General features: G+C 34.0%; 2 protein-coding genes across 5 annotated transcripts in view; one reads left to right on the forward strand and one right to left on the reverse strand.

The window, feature by feature from the left end:
* Positions 1-20,525, forward strand: part of LOC142328739 (uncharacterized) — a 131,455-nt gene that overhangs the window by 13,346 nt on the left and 97,584 nt on the right. Inside the window, exon 2 of one of the 4 annotated variants that reach the window (XM_075372724.1) lies at positions 6,559-6,822. The exons of the other annotated variants lie outside the window; for them this stretch is intronic. The gene's annotated coding sequence lies outside the window, so the exon portion shown is untranslated. The remainder of the gene's footprint in view (positions 1-6,558; positions 6,823-20,525) is intronic. 4 annotated transcript variants of the gene reach the window in all.
* LOC142329489 (pickpocket protein 28-like) overlaps positions 1-20,525 on the reverse strand; it is a 41,495-nt gene that overhangs the window by 8,417 nt on the left and 12,553 nt on the right. Inside the window, exons 5-6 of the mRNA XM_075374161.1 lie at positions 17,811-18,012; positions 5,585-5,855 (exon numbers count right to left, since the gene is read on the reverse strand). Coding sequence (XP_075230276.1) covers positions 5,585-5,855; positions 17,811-18,012 — 473 coding nt within the window. The remainder of the gene's footprint in view (positions 1-5,584; positions 5,856-17,810; positions 18,013-20,525) is intronic.

A 20,525-nucleotide genomic window follows, 5' to 3' on the forward strand; every position in this document is an offset into this window, starting at 1 on the left:
CAGCATGTATTTTTTCAGATTATAATGTAGGCCTACCTTACAAAATATTTTGATATGTTATATTGTTGCTATTATTAATACTGTGGTTAGGCAAAAAATATCTGTACTTTTCATAAAACTGAATACTTAGATAAATATTTTCATATTATGGGAAATGTTGCTCTGACCCATTTAGCTATCACACTAAACCGGTTAAGAAATATCTTTGACACTTTCAACAAGCAATTCAAATTTAAAATTAATTCCAGGCAAAGCACTGTGTACAAAATGCTTAAACAAAATACAAAAACCACAAGATGATACAGAAAGCAAACCGAAATGTCTAGATATATTTGAACCTCAATGTGTTATAGTGAAGTCTGTGAATAAAACTTGTTCAGCACTTGGGATTTCTCCCATTAAGGTTAAAAAATTATCAGGCAGTGCAAAGGAACCAATTTAAAAAAATAAAGTTACAAAAATAGCCGAGTCAGTTACCAGTAAATTAAACGATTCCTTTGATTTAAATATTTCTACAGAAGAAACCAGTTTAGTACCACAAAATTATGCTGATGTAGATAGGGAATATAAAGAATTGATCATTAAAATAAAGGATAAAATGTAAACAGTTACATCAACTGAGGAAAAAATTAATATTTTAAGTTTATTACCAAGCAGCTGGAGTATTCAGAATGAGTTTAGTGTTGTCAGTATTTAGCCCAATAATTTAACAAATTAAAACAAATTAATTTAACAATTAATTAAAACAAGTGGAATTTTACCACAAATCAGCAAAAGAAACCCAGTCACATAATTGATGAAAATGTTAATAAATGTGTTGAAAAGTTTTTACCATAATGATGAGCACGGTCGAATCATGCCAGGCAAGAAGGATTGTGTCTCTTTAAGACAAGCCGACAGGAAGAAAATTAATATTCAAAAAAGGCTTATTTTATGTAACTGAAAAGAATTGTACACAGCCGTCAAAGAAAAACATAATTTAAAAATAAGTTTTTCAAAATTTGCTGCTTAAGACCTAAATTTTGTGTTCTGGTTGGTGGGTCAGGTACTCACTTTTTTGTGTTTGTGTCACCCATCAAAATATAAAACTCATGTTATCTGCTGTAAAAATGAAATTTGATTATAAAATTCTGCTTTCAACCATGGTGTGTGATATAGAAAATGAAACGTGCATGCCATCACAGTCCAGGGACTAATGAAGTGCTCATATTACTGCAAGAGAGCTGGGATGATTTTGATTTCAAAATTATCTTCAAACAGTGGGTTTCTGTTGACCGTTGTGAACTAACTACTCAAATTCTTCCATTTCAAGAGTACTTAGATAAACTTACTGAAAATTTAAATAATCTAAAAAGGCATCATTTTGTTGCGAAGAAACAAGCTAATTTCCTCAACATTAAAAAAGGAAACTTGTTGGAGGGTGAATGTATTGTAATAGGAGACTTCTCTCAAAATTTTCATTATGTGATACAGGATGAAGTCCAGTTGTATCACTGGTTAAAAACTTATGCCACAGTACATCCATTTCTCATATATTTTAAAATCGAAGGAAAATTACAAAGCCAAAGCTACTGTGTAATTAGTGTGTACTTGAAGCACAATACTACATCATTCTTCTGCTTCCAAAAGCAAGTTTTAAATAAAGTAAAAACACTGTTACCACAAGTTAAACAATTTTTTTTCTAATGGCTCCTCAACCTAGTATAAAAACAAAAAAAAATTCATAAATTTGTGCTACCATCAAGAAGATTTTGAAATTGCAGCTGAATGGCATTTTTTTGCCTTATACCGTGGAAAAGGACCATGTAATGGTATTGGTGGAACTGTAAAAAGGACTGTGACTAAAGCAAGCCTTCAAAGGACAGTCGACAATCAAATTGTTACACCTTCTGAAATGTACAATTATTGCAAAGACGATATTAAAAATATAACATTTATTTTCTGCTCCAATAAAGATGTTCAAGAGACTGAAGTATACCTCAGTTCTCGTTATCAGGTAATCACAACAGTCCTAGAAACAAGAACCTTTCACAATTATGTTCCAAGTCAGAAATGTATTCTGAAAGTCTGGGTGACCTCTGAATTATAAACATTTATGTTAATGTCAGTACACATTGACATTAGTGTTTATGATTGCTTTATAGGTTTACCAAAGCCAAAATGTAAAAATTATATCTGCTGTGTATACGATGGCAAGTGGTGGTTAGGTGAAGTCATTGAAGTCAAAATACATGAAAATGAAGAGTAATGTCGAATACACTCTTTCCATGTGCAGGGTCTTTTTACTTCATTCAAGAAATCATTGAGGGATTATCAAAGATTCTCACACCTGCAGAGGTTTTTCTATTAACTACTGGAAGAGGACACAACATTATACAAAGATGAATGAGGACTTATAAGTTCTACTCAATAAAAAAATGGCAGGAACGCTAAGTTATGTTAAATCTGTTATCAAAAAGAGCAAGATTTATTCATAACTTCCATTAGCAGGGATAAAGTAGGATAAAAGTGAATTGAACAACTTGTTAATGTATTTCAATTTTGTAATTATTATTTATCATTCTGTAATTATTTGTCTACTTATTAATTATCAATTTATTCATTCTTATGAGTTTAGTTGAAAATTGTATAATCTGAAAAAATACATAATATCAGTATTTTTGGATACATTGTTTACAGTTAGAAGGAATGATGTTTATAGTGGTTTTGTTAGTTTCATTACGCATCAACCCCTTTGAGTAACAAAATAAATTGTATATGGTTTTAAAGTACATATAAAGTAGTATTCACTGCTGTAAACATTTCAGACTTTTGCCACTTGCCTCACATAAGGTTTTTGGGCCCCATAAATGAGGCATTTTAAAAATCTTATAATTTGGCGGCAATTTTTTTTTAATGAAGGACACTCAGTAACAGTCCAATTTTTTTTATCGGCACTACTACTACCTAAGAATTAAAAGGTAAAAAACAGGCCTGTTACCCTAAACCCTTCATTATTTATTTTGGGCTCAAGATTTGAAAAAACAATTTGTAAACATAACTTCAGTAAACATTGCAAGATTTGGTTATGTAACAATTTGAATTTTGAGTACATTAAGATGAAGTTCCATCCCATCTTTACTCTTACTAAAAAGTTCTTGTTGACCCTCATTTTACAATGTAAAATGATGATGCTACGTACAGCTCATGGAAAAAGTGAAAAAAAGTGGAACAAGTGTTTTTACTTGTTGGTGAGTTAGAAAATAGTCTATTACTCAAGAAAAAACTTTTTTAAAAATAAAAATAAATATTTTTTGACCACTACAAGGTAGGTAGTTATCTACGAAATATCATCAAAATCAAAAATAGTGATGCACTGATCACTTGTTAAATTAAAATGGAATACTCACTCCTATTGCAGGGATTTAAACTCACTGTGGAGTGCGATTGTTTTTACTCTTTCGTTTATTTATTTATTAATTAATATTTTGAATTATGAGTAAATAATATTTACTCTTATTTTATTTTATTAGTGCAATAAAATTAGTTAATTTCCAATTTCCATCTAACTAGATTATATAAAATATGTGCCTTCCAAAATTAGTAGAGATCATAAATTAAAAAACTCATTTCATTTTTTCATTATCAAATTACAGTGAGGATTCCTTTTAAGTGATGCTCTTTTTAATAATAGTTGAAAAAAAAATATTTTTTAACTGATTTATATTAAAAAGAAAAGAGTGATTCTCAATTCAATCAGTATGTTTTGGGTTTTATGTATGTTTAAGCCTTACTCTTCATTATTAAAACTGTTTTTCTCTTTTTTTACAAGTAAGTTCTTTTGGTTCCATCGTAAGCTTTTTACCATTTTAAGAAAGCACTTGTTTTGGTAGCTCTGTAATTTAATGAATTACTATTCATTAAATAATATATTAATTATATGAAACTGTTTTTAACAGTTTTTTTTACTTTCATTCTTTGGAAATATATATATATATATATAATATATATATATATATATATATATATATATATATATATATATATATAATATATATATTCAACATATGGCTTCATTTGATCTTTATCCTTATAACAAATTGTTTAAATTAACTCAAGAGAATATAAAGAAAAAATTACTCTGCCATAAATCATTCGGTAATGTCTACAATACAAAATTTAATGTTTTTTGACCAGTTCTGCAACAAATTTAAAGAATTAAAGAATTCTTGTGGATTGTACCCCAGAGGCAAAAAAGACAATGTTGAATACTGGCATTTTGTTCACAGCAATCCAAAAAAATCAGAAAAATCCTCTGCAAAAAAAACTTATGTAGTTAGTTATTCTGATATTAAAAAAATGTATAAACGACAAGTTTGACTAAGAGAAAGAGTATCTGGAGATATTCAGTCTCAGATCAGGTGTGTTGGAAACTCATAAAATGAATGTGGAAGAATGGTCATGAAAAGACCCTTGAGATAATGTATGTGATTATGTGATGTATTAAAAATTCCGCACACAGCAGTTTTCCTGAATTTAAAGAGGGGCCTTAAAAACATTCATTCCACTCCAGATGATTAAGTAAAGGATTCTGTTAGGTCACGGATTGAGGAAAGATATCTGTAATTCTTCATTGATGGGCTAAGAAAATTGATTCACATCAGGAGAAATGTGTAGCTGTAAATGGTGACTACATTGAAAAACATATTGTAGCCGATATGCAGCATCATATTCTTTTAGTTCATTCAAATATGTTTGTTTGGTAACCAAGGTAAATTTGAAGATAATATAATAAATTAATAAATATAAAAATTTATACAGATAGGTCAACTAAAATAAATGTAAATCTGAATTATTGAAATTTTTCTACACAATAAGTTTTAATATTAATTCAGAAAGTAAGACTACTTGTTTTAAATTGAACTAAACATGATTTGAGTACCATAATAATCAGTAATATTTAAGAACTGTTGAATTTTTATGAATAAGTTATCAAAGTTTTTCCCTACATTCTAGAATGATACTAGGAAACATCATTTTGGAAAGATAACCTATTTGAATTTGTTTTAAAATTTTAATAGTATTTATTATTTGTGAAATTTTTGTAGCAGTTTTTGATTTAGAGAATTCCAACATGAGAGGTCTCCTTATTTTTTTCATAAAAAATAATTTGTTTTACTTATCTGTTGTCAGTATCAAATGCAATGTGGTGTATTTTTCTATATTTCAGTAATTTTTATATTACATATTATTTAAATTAATATTACAGAATTAGTAGTTGTTTGCCCTTACATTTTCTGAAAAAGTCAGGGACTGTACATAAATTTACTAATATTTTTCATGGGAAACATGAAATGTGTACTATAATTGTGTTTATTGTAGTATGAAATTTATACAAATTTAAATTGCCGTTAAAGTCTTATATTGTTAAATAAATCAGCACGGATTTAATTTTAATTGCTTCTAACATTTTTTTTTTCTAAAGAGCATTTATTAGTCAACATTATGTCTCGCTAATAAACTATTAAATGAAATCTTGTAAATTAATACCTTTACATTGTTCTCAGTCATTTTTATCATTATTTAATTTAATTTTCACACTTACTTGGCATATAATACATGACGCAGTTGCAGAATTGCAATGTAAAATTTGCTTCACATTCTACTATGCAGTTTCTTTCAGTGTAAACACGATAAAATCGAAGTCTTCTTTCTGAATTGAAATAACAGTTACGTTTTTCAACACTTACATCAATTAATTGTGGTGTTGAAGTCATTATGTGTGGATTAATTACAAATCTTGTTTCCTTTCCTGGTGATATTACTGATCCAAAGGCTGACATTTTTGGTGTTTCAACTGGGTTGTGCAAAAGTACCTGTAAAATATAAATAAAATATAATTTTTTTTTTAATTAATGAAGCTTATTATTAAAATTTAATATTATGGCATCTACACTTCTAGCAATAATTAGATCACATTTAGTTATTTTATAATATTTGATTTTTGCCTTCAGATAAAATCAGAGAACTTTATATTTTCTTGACTTACACAAAAAATATGCAAAGAATTTAATTTTATAGTTTGTTTGTTTTAATGCTCATATGTTTGTCTTATCATAAATTATCCTTGAACCAAAGTATCTTGGTGTAAAATTGCTAATAATTTTTGCTCAGGTGATGTGAGGTGCACGTATGATGAATAATATTGAAGGGAATTCAAAGATGCTTCTGTTTATCGTAACAGTACTTTTATTCATAACCAATTATAAGATGTATGATTTCTTGTTGAAATCTTAAAAAAATATCCCCATAATTAAAAAAAAAATAAGGATATAAATTATTTTTATATAGAGATTAAATATCCCTATAATTATATTTGTAAAAAAAAAATTGTTACATTTGGTAAGACTTGTATATACCTTTGTGCTGTAGATTGTTAGGTATTTTGATTAGCTAAATATTTACTTATCTTCAGAAAAAAATGATACAGTTAATTTTGATATTATTGCTCTTTAGTTTAATATTATGGGGGTTGTATTATTTTCTCTCAATTCGTTTATTTTCTCTTCTCTTTTTCAGCTGTGTATGCGAGTACTAGTTTCATATTGGCAACTAGTACTTTGGCTTACAGAACCGGTATAGATTGTATAACAATTATATGTTGTTTGAAAATTGGTGCTGACCATAAATTCAAATCTATCATAGTCAGAATATCCAAAAAGCCAAGATCATCATTCAAGGGGTCAATGATAGTGGATCTACCATTTGATTATTATGTATAAAAAGTTGTAAAGATGGATCATAGATTTAATAGAACTGATTTTATCTTCTCTAAAAATGAAGGTAAAATATTAATCATATCAGATAAATGTTACATAATAATTTTCTCAATTGTAAGCTTTGCCATAACATAATTATTGGTTGCACCATTACATACCATTTATTACATACATTACACATTTATTCATGCAAAATCTAGTAATGGAGAAATTTTTATTCTTGTACTGGGCTGTGTTTCAATGGTTTATCAGCAATTGCTAAACTAATTGTTAAAAGAAATTGTGAATCCTTTCTTTTAAATTCATTGGTGTATTTGTTTTACTGAAATTAATCTTTATAAGATTCATACTATTTCTCAATTCTGTTATGTTTAAATTCTGTTTAATAAACCACTTAGTGCAAAATATTGAGATAATACATATCTTACCTCAATTTTTCATGAAAGTACTTTAGCAGGATCCCACATCCTCAGTCATAATTGAAATAATTTCGTTATCTTCACTAATATTATAAAGAGGAAAGATTTGTTTGTTTGTAACTACTGGACCGATTTGAAAAATTATTTTTCCATTAGAAGCCGACATTATCCCTGATGAACATAGGCTACTTTACCGCGTTATTTAAGCAAAATATTTTAATTTTTCTATCTTTGTAATTCAGTAACTAACAACTGTCCGTCGTCGTGTCTCGCGTCCTCGCCACCGCCTGCCTCTGCTCCCTCGCCCCGCCCATACACCGCTCGGCTAGCTAGGCAGCAGCATGTGACCTAAGCGTCAATGCGGTGCGGGAGGGGAATCATGTCACAAAATAAAGTGCCGCGCGGCTCATTCGCGCGGTCGGCTTCCTACGCAGCGGTTGTGTGCGATATCGAATATTTTTCCTTGAAAATATTTTGAATTTTTTATAATTTTTTAAAGGAAATTCTTAAATCAGCAGAAGCAAACTTAGGCGGTATAAAGAGAACTGGTAGAAAACCTTGGGTTTCAGACGATATATTGCAGCTGATGGATGAACGTAGAAAATATAAGAATGCTAATGATGAAGAAAGTAAAAGGAACTATCGGCAATTAAGAAATGCTATAAATAGGAAGTGCAAACTGGCGAAAGAAGAGTGGATTAAAGAAAAGTGTTCAGAAGTGGAAAGAGAAATGAACATTGGTAAAATAGACGGAGCATACAGGAAAGTTAAGGAAAATTTTGGGGTACATAAATTAAAATCTAATAATGTGTTAAACAAAGATGCTACACCAATATATAATACGAAAGGTAAAGTCGATAGATGGGTGGAATATATTGAAGAGTTATACGGAGGAAATGAATTAGAAAATGGTGTTATAGAGGAAGAAGAGGAAGTTGACGAGGATGAAATGGGAGAAACAATACTGAGATCTGAATTTAAGAGAGCATTAAAAGATTTAAATGGCAGAAAGGCTCCTGGAATAGACGGAATACCTGTAGAATTACTGCGCAGTGCAGGTGAGGAAGCGATTGATAGATTATACAAACTGGTGTGTAATATTTATGAAAAAGGGGAATTTCCATCAGACTTCAAAAAAAGTGTTATAGTAATGATACCAAAGAAAGCAGGGGCAGATAAATGTGAAGAATATAGAACAATTAGTTTAACTAGTCATGCATCAAAAATCTTAACTAGAATTTTATACAGAAGAATTGAGAGGAGAGTGGAAGAAGTGTTAGGAGAAGACCAATTTGGTTTCAGGAAAAGTATAGGGATAAGGGAAGCAATTTTAGGCCTCAGATTAATAGTAGAAGGAAGATTAAAGAAAAACAAACCAACATACTTGGCGTTTATAGACCTAGAAAAGGCTTTCGATAACGTAGATTGGAATATAATGTTCAGCGTTTTAAAAAAATTAGGGTTCAAATACAGAGATAGAAGAACAATTGCTAACATGTACAGGAACCAAACAGCAACAATAACAATTGAAGAACATAAGAAAGAAGCCCTAATAAGAAAGGGAGTCCGACAAGGATGTTCCCTATCTCCGTTACTTTTTAATCTTTACATGGAACTAGCAGTTAATGATGTGAAAGAACAATTTAGATTCGGAGTAACAGTACAAGGTGAAAAGATAAAGATGCTACGTTTTGCTGATGATATAGTAATTCTAGCGGAGAGTAAAAAGGATTTAGAAGAAACAATGAACGGCATAGATGAAGTCCTACGCAAGAACTGTCGCATGAAAATAAACAAGAACAAAACAAAAGTAATGAAATGTAGTAGAAATAACAAAGATGGACCACTGAATGTGAAAATAGGAGGAGAAAAGATTATGGAGGTAGAAGAATTTTGTTATTTGGGAAGTAAAATTACTAAAGATGGACGAAGCAGGAGCGATATAAAATGCCGAATAGCACAAGCTAAACGAGCCTTCAGTAAGAAATATAATTTGTTTACATCAAAAATTAATTTAAATGTCAGGAAAAGATTTTTGAAAATGTATGTTTGGAGTGTCGCTTTATATGGAAGTGAAACTTGGACAATCGGAATAACTGAGAAGAAAAGATTAGAAGCTTTTGAAATGTGGTGCTATAGGAGAATGTTAAAAATCAGATGGGTGGATAAAGTGACAAATGAAGAGGTATTGCGGCAAATAGATGATGAAAGAAGCATTTGGAAAAATATAGTTAAAAGAAGAGACAGACTTATAGGCCACATACTAAGGCATCCTGGAATAGTCGCTTTAATATTGGAAGGACAGGTAGAAGGGAAAAATTGTGTAGGCAGGCCACGTTTGGAGTATGTAAGACAAATTGTTGGGGATGTAGGATGTAGAGGGTATACTGAAATGAAACGACTAGCACTAGATAGGGAATCTTGGAGAGCTGCATCAAACCAGTCAAATGACTGAAGACAAAAAAAAAAAAAAAAAATAATAATTTTTTAATCACCACTTCATATGCAGGCTAATTCCTGTTCAACATGTAAGCAAATAATTTAGTATTAGTTGATGTAGTATTTAGTTTTTTTATCATTTCAAAATGCCCAAAAGATTAACATCTCAACTTTCTAGAAATAGTTTACAGGCTAGGGCAATAAAAATAATTTCAAGCGTATTTCATTTAAAGATGAAAAAATTCATAAAATTATTCACAAAAGATGAAATATTCTGCAAAGTGAAATGTTACATGGCAAGTGTGGAGTGGCAGAAGCGGGGTTTACCTCACTGTGATTTGCTGTTTTGGCTAGAAAGAAAAATCCAGCCAGACGAAATTGATAGTGTCATAGTTGCGGAACTGCCCAACCTACAAAACGACCCGATATTGTACGATATCGTGACTAAAAATATGGTGCACGGTCCATGCGGAGAGCATAACTTAACAACACCATGTATGAAAAACGGTATCTGCACAAAAAAGTACCCTCGACGTTTCGTCAACGATACCCAAATTGGAGAGGACGGATATCCAGTTTATCGTCGTCGTGACGCCGAAAATGGAGGCCAGAGCGCTACGCTAAATATCAGAGGAAGTACTTTCTATATAGATAATAGGTGGATTGTCCCTTATTCTCCATTATTGTGTAGGATGTTTAACGCGCACATAAATATCGAGTACTGCCACTCAGTTCAAGCCATCAAATACATTTGTAAATATATCAATAAAGGATCTGACCAAGCTACTTTTAGCGTCAAAAACCCAAACGATGAAGTGGTAAATGGCCGGTACATAAGTACATCCGAAGCTGTTTGGCGAATTTTAGAATTTCCCATTCACGAGCGACATCCTACAGTCTTGCAGTTAGCCGTCCACTTAGAAAACGGCCAAAGAGTGTATTTTACCGCAGAAACGGCTCAACAAGTGGTCCAAAACCCTGAACGACTGCAACAAATATCTTATTTTTTAAATGGGTACACCAACCGTGCGAAGCCGGGCCGGGCAGCTATGTTCAATAAATTAAGTGATTCCGACGCGGACGAAGTCGCGGGTTTCAGCTATGTATCATATAGTCGTTAATTTTTGCGAATCAATTTTCACAATGAAGTACTATTTGTAACGAGTGAATAAATCCCACGCGGACGAAGTCGCGGGTCACGGCTAGTTGCATAATAAAACTAAAAATAAAAATACCAAAATAATGAAAATTGCATTTTAATTCACATAAGTGCTGCTATCTGTTATAGTACTTGTAAGACCATCTCCTACAAACTCTGTCTGATGGTTTATCAAATTGAAATTTTGTTTTTTTTTATGTATGAGGGTCAATCCATTTGAAGTGGCCCAAAAAATATAAGCTGGTTGCTTGACCAATTCAACAAAAAAAAATTAACTTACCCTTGTTTCCTACTTGTTTCAGGACCTTAAAATTTAAAAAAAAGTTTTTATTTAAGCAGTTTACGTGTGACCACTTTAAACCAATTCGATATTGTGCCTATTAAGGGTGGTATGATTTTTTTTGTCTTCAAACCCCCATTTTTTCCACCCCTTGGGCCAACGGTTGGTGATATCAAAAATCTTTACTTACATAAGTTTTAGGCCCTTATCCAAAGAATAGTAGGAACTTTAAATGAATTTGATATTTTACTTAATAAGAAAGTTGTAGCGATATTTTGTTTTTTCAAAAAAGCCCCTCCATTTCCACCCCCAAGTTTCGATTTTACCCAATAACAAACTCGACCGAGATTTTGGGTCATTGTATTTTATGTATCCATTTAAAAGTGATTGGCATAAAATTACAGCAATTAGCGTGTCCACAAGAAAGTGAAATATATATAAACTTTTGAACTGATTGTGGTTTTGGGGTCTGGGGGATGTGAAACGTGAAGATATGTCAAAACTTTCCGGAAGTTGAATCATGGTATCCATTACAGTAGGTAGCTTTCTAATGAAATTTACCTTTTCTGTTTTTTGTCTCCTGGTCCACAGTTAAGTATTGCTTCAGAGGATGAGTTGAATGATTTATAGCATGTGAAAATGCCATGCTTGACCAGGATTCAAACCCGGTACCTCCGACTGAAAAGCCAAGATGCTACCATTCGCGCCATGGAGGCTGGCAAATGAAATCTACCTAAAATAGTTTTTAAGGTCCTGAAACATGTAGGAAACAAGTGGGTAAGGTTAAATATTTTTTAAATTGGTCAAGCAACCACCCTTGGGTCACTTCAAATGGATTGACTCGTGCAATACTATTCTAATATATTTAATTTTACGTCATCTTTATTAATTTCTATTTCTATATTTTTTTTAATATCAGAAATAGAATGTTTATTGTTTATTAGATGGTTTGCCGTATTAGATAAACCTAATTTATTACTTTTGTAATTTCTGTTTTGTTAAAAAAATTTAGTTTTAGAGTATGTTTGTTTTTTATACATAAATACCACCACAATAATTACATTTATTTTTTTAAAGAGGAAGAAAATATTAAGACCAAGGAAAGAATAAAAAGATTAAGAAGATGAATATAAAGAGAGAAAATTTGAAAACTAGAGAACGTGCACACAAATTAAGATCAGAATAATTATATCAAACCAAAGAGCGTTTAAATGATTGGCAACAAAAAACAAATAAACAAAATGATGATGAACTCCGACAGTATCAGAGGAGTAATGAACTAAAAGATAAGAATTTTTTGCAATTTATTAAAGATCGGGCCGAGGCACCGGAAACGACCCGTGTGCTGGTGGACACCGGATATTGCGGGGTTGCGCCAAGAGTGTCTTCGACTAAGACGACTGGCGCAACGTGCAAGGAATCGCACAGACGCAAATGCCAGGTCAGCCGAGTATAAGACGGCAAAGAAGCGGCTCCATCGAGCCATCAACGTGAGCAAGGCACGCTGCTGGAGAGAACTGACGGAGACCGTGCATGCAGACCCTTGGGGACTGGGTTACAAGATAGTAACTCGGCGATTGGGGGTCTCGCTGTCACCCGCTCCACTAGACGAGACAAAAGCAGAGCACGTCGTTAAGGTGTTCCCGGTCCACTCGGTCCGTGCCGAGCGGGACTTCGGTGACTTGGGCGACTTCCCGCTCTTCTCAATGGAGGAACTGGAGGGAGTCCTACGGTCGCGGAAAGGCAAAAAAGCTCCTGGTCCCGACGGTATACCGGCCAAGGTACTCAAACTAGTGGGGCGCTGCAGGCCCCGTCTTCTACTAGACATGTATAATGCATGTCTGAAGATCGGGTCTTTTAGCGCCAGGTGGAAGACCGTGCTGCGTCTTGCGCTAATTCCCAAGGGCAAAGAAAACCTAGAGTCGCCGTCCTCCTACCGCCCATTGTGTATGCTTGACACAGCTGGGAAGGTATTGGAGAAGCTTTAAAGAAAAGACGTTGCGGCGATGAATCAAGCAGGTGGCCTGTCACCTAACCAGTACGGTTTCCGGCAAGGTCGGTTGATCCTGGACGCAATTCAAGAGTTTGCTGTGGTAGTGCGGCGAGCAGAGGACCACGGTCATTTTTCGCGATGTGTCGTCGTCCTCGTTACGTTGGACGTTAAAAACGCTTTCAACTCCGCACGGTGGAACGATATGATTCGGGCCCTGGAGCATTCGTTCCATGTGCCTCCTCAGAATGGTGAACGCATACCTGAGGAACGGGATCTCATTTACGAGATCGCGGCAGGCTGGCGTAGGACTGCGATCACGTCGCGCAGGGGTCGATTTTCGGTCCCGACCTTTGGAAAGCCGTCTACGATAGCTTGCTGAGGCTGGAGATGCCTGAAGAATGTGTGTTGGTTGGGTACGCTGACGACGTTGCGTTACTTGTCGCAGACCACGACGTGGACTGATGTGGCTGAGCCCCAACTGAGGCTCAGCAGGGCCATGCATAGAGTAGAGTCGGTGCTTGGCTGGACGACCATGGATTGTCTCTAGCCCTCAGCAAAACGGAAATCGTGGTTCTAACGAAGAAGCGTATAGACACCCTTCTCTCCCTGTGGGTCGGGGTAGAGGTTTTCGAGACCAAGCCGGCCGCAAAGTACCTCTGTATGATGATTGACCGGAAACTCAGCTTTGCTGAGCAGCTTCGTAGAGCCGCCGACAAAGCTGCGAGAGCCGTAGCTGCTCTCTTCCGGCTCGTGGCGAATGTCGGCGGACCGAAGGCCAGCAGAAAGCGATTACTGATGTCCACGGTGCATTTTATCCTGTTATACGGCTCGGAAGTGTGGGCCCAGGCATTAAGAGTTGCAAGAAACCGGAAGCGGCTCGCGCAGGTGCAGCGAACCGCAGCCTTGCGAGTCGCTTCCGCGTATCGGACAGTCTCCGAGCCTGCAGTACTTGTGCTCGCCGGCGTCATATCCATTGCTATTTTGGCAAGGGAGCGCCAGGTGATTTACAGGAGGCGACGGACAGTCGAAGACCGGAAGACCATTGCCAACGAGGAACGCACTCACACGTTCCTCGCATGGCAAGACACCTGGAACCAGAAGACGATGGACCGCAAGGCTTATCCCTCTGGTCAGATCGTGGACGGAGCGACGGCCTGGTGGAGTACTATATGACCCAATTTTTAACGGGTCACGGGTACTTCCGCGCTTACCTCCATGTCATAGGGAAAGCACTGTCCCCCGACTGCCTCTATTGCCCCTGTGTACGGGAGGACGTTGAGCACACCTTTTTCAAATTTGCTTGGTGGGCGGCAGATCTCGGAGCACTGAGTCTCCACAACGTGGTTGCGATGATGCTCCGTGACCTGAGCAGCTGGGAATATGTAGCCCGATTCGTCGGCAACATTCTCAGGGCCAAAAAGGTTGACCTGGATAGTCCTGAAAATTAGGTAGCACCTAATCAGGTTAGTATAGGAGGACTCGAACAGAAGTAATGTGTTAAACGGTTCTGGGTCGAGTCCTGGTTGAAAGGGGGGTGGTTTTAGTCGGTAGTCTGCTGATAGTGATTGATTAATACCATCAGCGGGAACCCGACACTCCATGCGTAAATACATTTCCACCTCCCTCCGCAAAAAAAAAATTATTATTATTATTGTTATGTTTAAATGTATAATATTCATTTACAATATTTTTGGATATTATCCAAGTTTCTCTTCCACATAAAGCTACGCTCCAAACATATACTTTCAAAAATATTTTCCTGATGTTTACTTTAATTTTTAATGTAAGCAAATTATATTTCTGACTGAAAGTTTGTTTTGCCTGTGCTTATTTATTTATTTAGCGTATGGCACCAAAACACAACACCAATTACAGTAAAAAATTACAAACAAAGATTTAACAAATTAATATATGCTACTGATTCTGGAGTCGCCAGCAGGAAATTTTCAGGTTCCCTTCATAAGCTGCCCTAGGGAAGACTTGCCTGTGCTATTCAGCATTTTATATTGCTCCTGCTTTGTCTATCTTTAGTAATTCTGCTTCCTAAATTACAAAATTCTTCTACCTCCATAGTCTTTTCTTGCCCTGTTTTTATATTCAGTGGTTCATCTACGTTATTTCTACTACATTTCATTATTTTTGTTTTGTTCTTGTTTATTTTCATGTACTAATTCTTGAGTAGGACTTCATCCATGTCATTCATTTTTTCTTCTAAATTTATTTTACTCGGCTAGAATTACTGTATCGTCAGAAAATCATAACATCTTTATCTTTTCACCTTGCACTGTTACTCCAGATCTAAACTGTTCTTTAACATGATTAACTGTTCTGTGTAAAGATTAAAAAGTAACAGGAATAGTAAACATCCTTGTCTGACTCCCTTTTTTATTACTGCTTCTTTCTTACGCTCTTCGATTATTACTGTTGCAGTTTGGTTCCTGTAAATGTTAGCAATTGTTCTTCTATATCTATACTTGAACCCTAAATTTTTTAAAATGCTAAACATTTTATTCCAGTCTACATTATCAAATGCCTTTTGTAAGTCTATAAATGCCAAGTATGTTGGTTTTTTCTTTAATCTTCCTTCTACGAGGGTCGTTCAATAAGTCCTTAGAAAAAGATAGAAAAACAAATAATTTTGTGTCGATTTTTTTTTTTCAGCACAATCTCCTTTTAACTCTATTCACTTTTTCCAAACGTTTCTCCAACTTATTTAAGTCGACCAAGAAGTAGGATTTTGGAAGGTCCTCGAAATAAGCATCTGTTTGGACGATGGCATCCTCATTTGGCGTGAACCATTGCCCGCCGAGCCATTTTTTCAAGTTTGGAAATACAAAAAAATCACTGGGGTCCAAATCCGGTGATGTTGTAATAATTCAAACTTCAATTCCATAATTTTGGCCATCGAAACTGCCCAGGTGTACCCCCTGCATTGCCTTGATAGAAGAGGATCTTTTTTTATTTTCAAATCGGGATTTTTTTATTTTTTATTTCTTTGCTCAGCTGTTATAATAACAATGCATAATACTCTCCAGTTATTGTTTGTTCTTTTTCCAAGTAATCAGTGTAGATGATACCGTGTGCATTCCAAAAAACCATGGTCATCACCTTGCTGGTCGATTTCACCGCCTTCACTTTCTTCAGAGCTCGTTCGCTTTCAAAAATCCACTGTTTTGACTGTTCCTTTGCCTTTAGAGTGTAGTAGTGAATCTATGTTTTGTCCACTGTTGTGTGTTGACTCAGAATCTCGTCAGGATTGCGATGGAAAAGCAACAAAACAACCTCAGAGTCAACCACACGATTGCGTTTATTCTTCACTGTAAGCAAACGGGGTACCCATCTTGCAAAATTTTTTTCTCACACAATTTTTGATGCAAAATTGAAAACACTGTACCTTGTGATATGCCTGTGGCCTCAACTATCTCACGCACTTTAATTCGTCGATCACTCAAAATCATATGTGAATTTTGACAATCATTTTGGGGTGGTCACTTCTACTGGACGTCCTGAACGATGTTCATGTTTTGTGGATGTACAGCCACATTTAAAATCATTTACCCAATTGTAAACTGTTGCAAACACAGGAGTAGAATATCATCCAACTCAGTTTTGATCACTTTCGGTGTTAAGCCTTTTAAATATAAGTGTTTAATCACCACTCGAAACTCACTTTTTTCCATTTTTATAAATAAACAATAGCTAGTTACTTCAATCGACTATGACAATGAAACCATAAGATGGATACAGCTAAAACTTTTTAACTGTGCTCTAGCAATAAATGACGCTCACTAAAGGTAAACCGTTTTTGATACTACAAGCACCATCTCTTGAATTTTTAAGGACTTATTGAATGACCCTCATACTATTAATCTGAACACTAAAGTTGCTTCCCTTGTCCTTATAATTTTCCTGAAACCAAATTGGTCTTCTCCTAACACTTCTTATATGTCTTGTCTTTATAAAATCAAGACAAGTATCAGTAAATGAACCTGAATTCACATGCACATCCCCGAACTTCAAATCCTCATTCTGTATATGTATATATATAAAAATAATAATAAAGAAATTTATGTACTACAGAAATATTATATTAGTAAATATAAAAATAAACACAAACTTAAAAATAAACAAATTAAATATTATAATACAATGTTTAAATTAGTACACCTGACATAATAACTGAATAATTTAATAAACCACTCATTATCTTAGCTTAGTAGATGTAGGAGGTTTTTACTGTGACAGAAGTATATACCTACTAGTAAAATTCATTTAAAATTTTTAACTATATTTTAATTATTATAACTGTTTGTTATTTGTAAATTTGACTGCGGTTGGATTATAAATCCAAAATCGCTATAGTTAGGTGAGTGTTCATAACATTTTATTTGAACTGTATGTAGTGGATATAATTTAATTTAATATATATATATATATATATATATATATGATACTTCTTATATAACGCTGGCTGATTCTGATTCTGGATGTATATTATGGGGTGATCAGGATAATAAAATAATAGTGGTGGTCAAATCCTGAAATAGTAAAGGCATTCTTGCTTGGATTATGAAATCACCAAAAAGAAGGGAAAAAAATATGATCAACTTAATCATTAATAAATTGTTAAAGCATTGTTAATTGTTCTAAATTGTTAATCATTTGGAATAGCCAAAGCAAGAATTGCGTTTGGTTTGTACTTCAATGATTAGACTGCTGTTTAAATTATTATCAGTTAAATTAAGTTAGCATTTAATGTTACCTTAAAACCAAGACTAGCTTCTGACGAACAGTAATATTCATCTTGTTCCGCATCTACAACAACAGTTAATCCTAAGTGACTTCCACTTCCCCATGGCCTCCATGGTATATAGTCTGCTGGTGTATCTGGTGGATAACCGTTTTCTGGGTTCCAGTCTACTGATTGATATTGAAATGACACGTTCAAATCAGATAACTCTCTTCTATCAAAAAAATTGAAAAATTATTCTTTTAGCAATTTTATATTTATGGTTTTTTTGTTTTTTATTTGTATTTGAAATGATTTATCCATATTTTCCTTATTTGTTCAATATTTTTCACGTTATTAGTTTTTAAATATGTAACTAGGTGATGCAGTAATATTAGAAAATAACATGGTGGTTCAACCTTGAGCTGACAATAGCAAATCATTACAAAAAATTTATTTTCTCACAGTTGTCAATTCCATTAAATGATTCTGTTCAATTTTTACTCTTTGATTTGGTCAGCCTTTTAAGTATCAAAAATTACAGTTTAAAACATATCAAATGTGTAATTCTTTTGTTTGCTTATTTTAGTACATAGAATAATTTAGATTTCAGGTAATAAACATAAAAGTGGGTGTTTTGTAGAAAAGTAATGGTGATTTTCATAGTTCCTAATTGATTGTTATCACAATTAAATGAATTCTACCTTATTTTTTGGAATTTCCTAAGCGATAAGTTTATATAATTATTGATTTTGTTGATACTATATAGATTATTTATTTAAAATTCATGCCATGAAGTATGTTTGTGAATCTTTATGTGATATATTTTTTGTGTATATAGACATACAATCATTAAATAAATAAATTTATTTATCATCAATGAAATAAATTTTTTGACAAAAATCGAATTATACTATTATTGGACCAACATTCTGTGGTTTGACCTCATCAACCTGTCTCACAGAATTTTTGCATCTAATTCCATCGGCTTCCAGTACCATCTGTTTATTTCATTCTAGGTAGGTTTCAAGGTCAAGCTTTTTATTTCTGAGGCAGGTCAGGGAAGTGATCACCCTTTTTCTCTACCTGTGGCTACAGGTTGATCTGTTTTTCTTTTCCTTTTCTACTTTTGAACAGGTATTGATGAAATTGTATGCTGCATGAAATTTTTAATTTAGGTTACTTAGTTTTATTTCTGGCAGGATGGGTCCTTTCAGTGTCAGATGTTCTTATGTCTAGCAGAAGAGGTTGCTGTGTAAGGGCCTTTGTAAGATGTTCCATCCAGGTTATGTTGGTCTAAAGGGTAAAGATATTTTGATGGAGAACAGGATGTTTTAATTAACAGGATCATCATGTTTTAATTGTTCCCAATTACCAAGGGATGATAGAACTTAGTGTATTCCAAGTAGGGTTTTGAGTGTTTCATTCCCTGCGAATGGTGGTGATAATGAGAACAATGTTTTATAAATTAAATGTTGGTGTGTTACTCTAGTTCCAAAATTGTTTGGCCTGATCAGTAAGTTGGAGCAAAGGTAAAGGTGGTGGCTGAAATGTTCTTTCATCAAAAAATTTGAGAAATTGATGAAAGATAACGTAATATTGAGAAATAAAGTCAGTGCACTTACAGAAAAGCTAACGACTAATAAGATATCTGAAATTGAGAATGAGTCAGAGACTGACAAGGTAATTATTGATGACGGTGTACCATCATACAGTAGTTAAATTAGTTATAAAAATGTTAAGATATGTAACGGTAAGACCAAGTCTGGCAGGGACTTTGCAACTGTAGGCAGCTTTGCGGAAATAACAGGGAAAAGTATGGTCTCCCTTGCAGTTGAGGTTTTTGATGTTAAGGCTGTATTCAAAACAGTTACTCCAGCTAACAGTTTCCAGATTGTAAAATCTGGCAAGAAAGTAAAAGGGGATCCGTTCCAAATGTGCTGTGAGTGCTGATTTAGTTGCATGCACTAATTTAGTACCAAAAAAATGGATGCAGCTGATTCCATATTGCTTTAGAGAGGAAGATTACATTAAGTTAAATTCCCATGAAATGTAACCAAACAGGATTCTGGTATTACCCTTTTACAGTAAATTAAAACGTAAACAGATTTTTAGAGAACCAGGTGATGAGAATTTAATCTCTGAAAAAGGTAACTATTTGTTACCTAAGGGCCCTAAAAATCGGAGAATATTATACCATATGTCAGGCTTAAGGATGAAGGCATGTGAGTTCTTTGCATCAGTTATGGGGGTTCCAACATGATGTAATTGTAGTTAGTGAAACAGCCTTCCATGACAACTCATTGACAGCTGACTATTTTCCTGTCAGTTGGCTTGTTTACAGAGGTGACAGGGAATATGCAGAAGTTAATAAGACTAGAGGTGGTGGAATACTTCTTGCCGTTAGTTCCTGTTTGCGAAGCTATCAGAGATATGACATAGAAGCTGCCTTAAATAATGATTGTGTATGGAATGAAATCAAAAGATGGTATTGATGTACTCATTAGAAACCATTATTTTAGTCCTGATGTGCGCCTTGATATTTTGGCTGAATATTTTAACCTTCTTGGCACCAAACTAAGAGTTGATGGATATAGAATTGTTTTGACCAGAGATCTTAACATTACTGGGATAAATTGGAATGATTGCTCCTTAAACGTGCATGTGCATCATTATGCTAGAAAGATTAAGGGCCTGTTTGAGTTCATTGAAGACCATAATTTGTGTCATTTCAACCAACATTTACAT

This window comes from Lycorma delicatula, chromosome 8 (assembly GCF_047948215.1).
Source record: "Lycorma delicatula isolate Av1 chromosome 8, ASM4794821v1, whole genome shotgun sequence".
Taxonomy (NCBI): domain Eukaryota; kingdom Metazoa; phylum Arthropoda; class Insecta; order Hemiptera; family Fulgoridae; genus Lycorma; species Lycorma delicatula.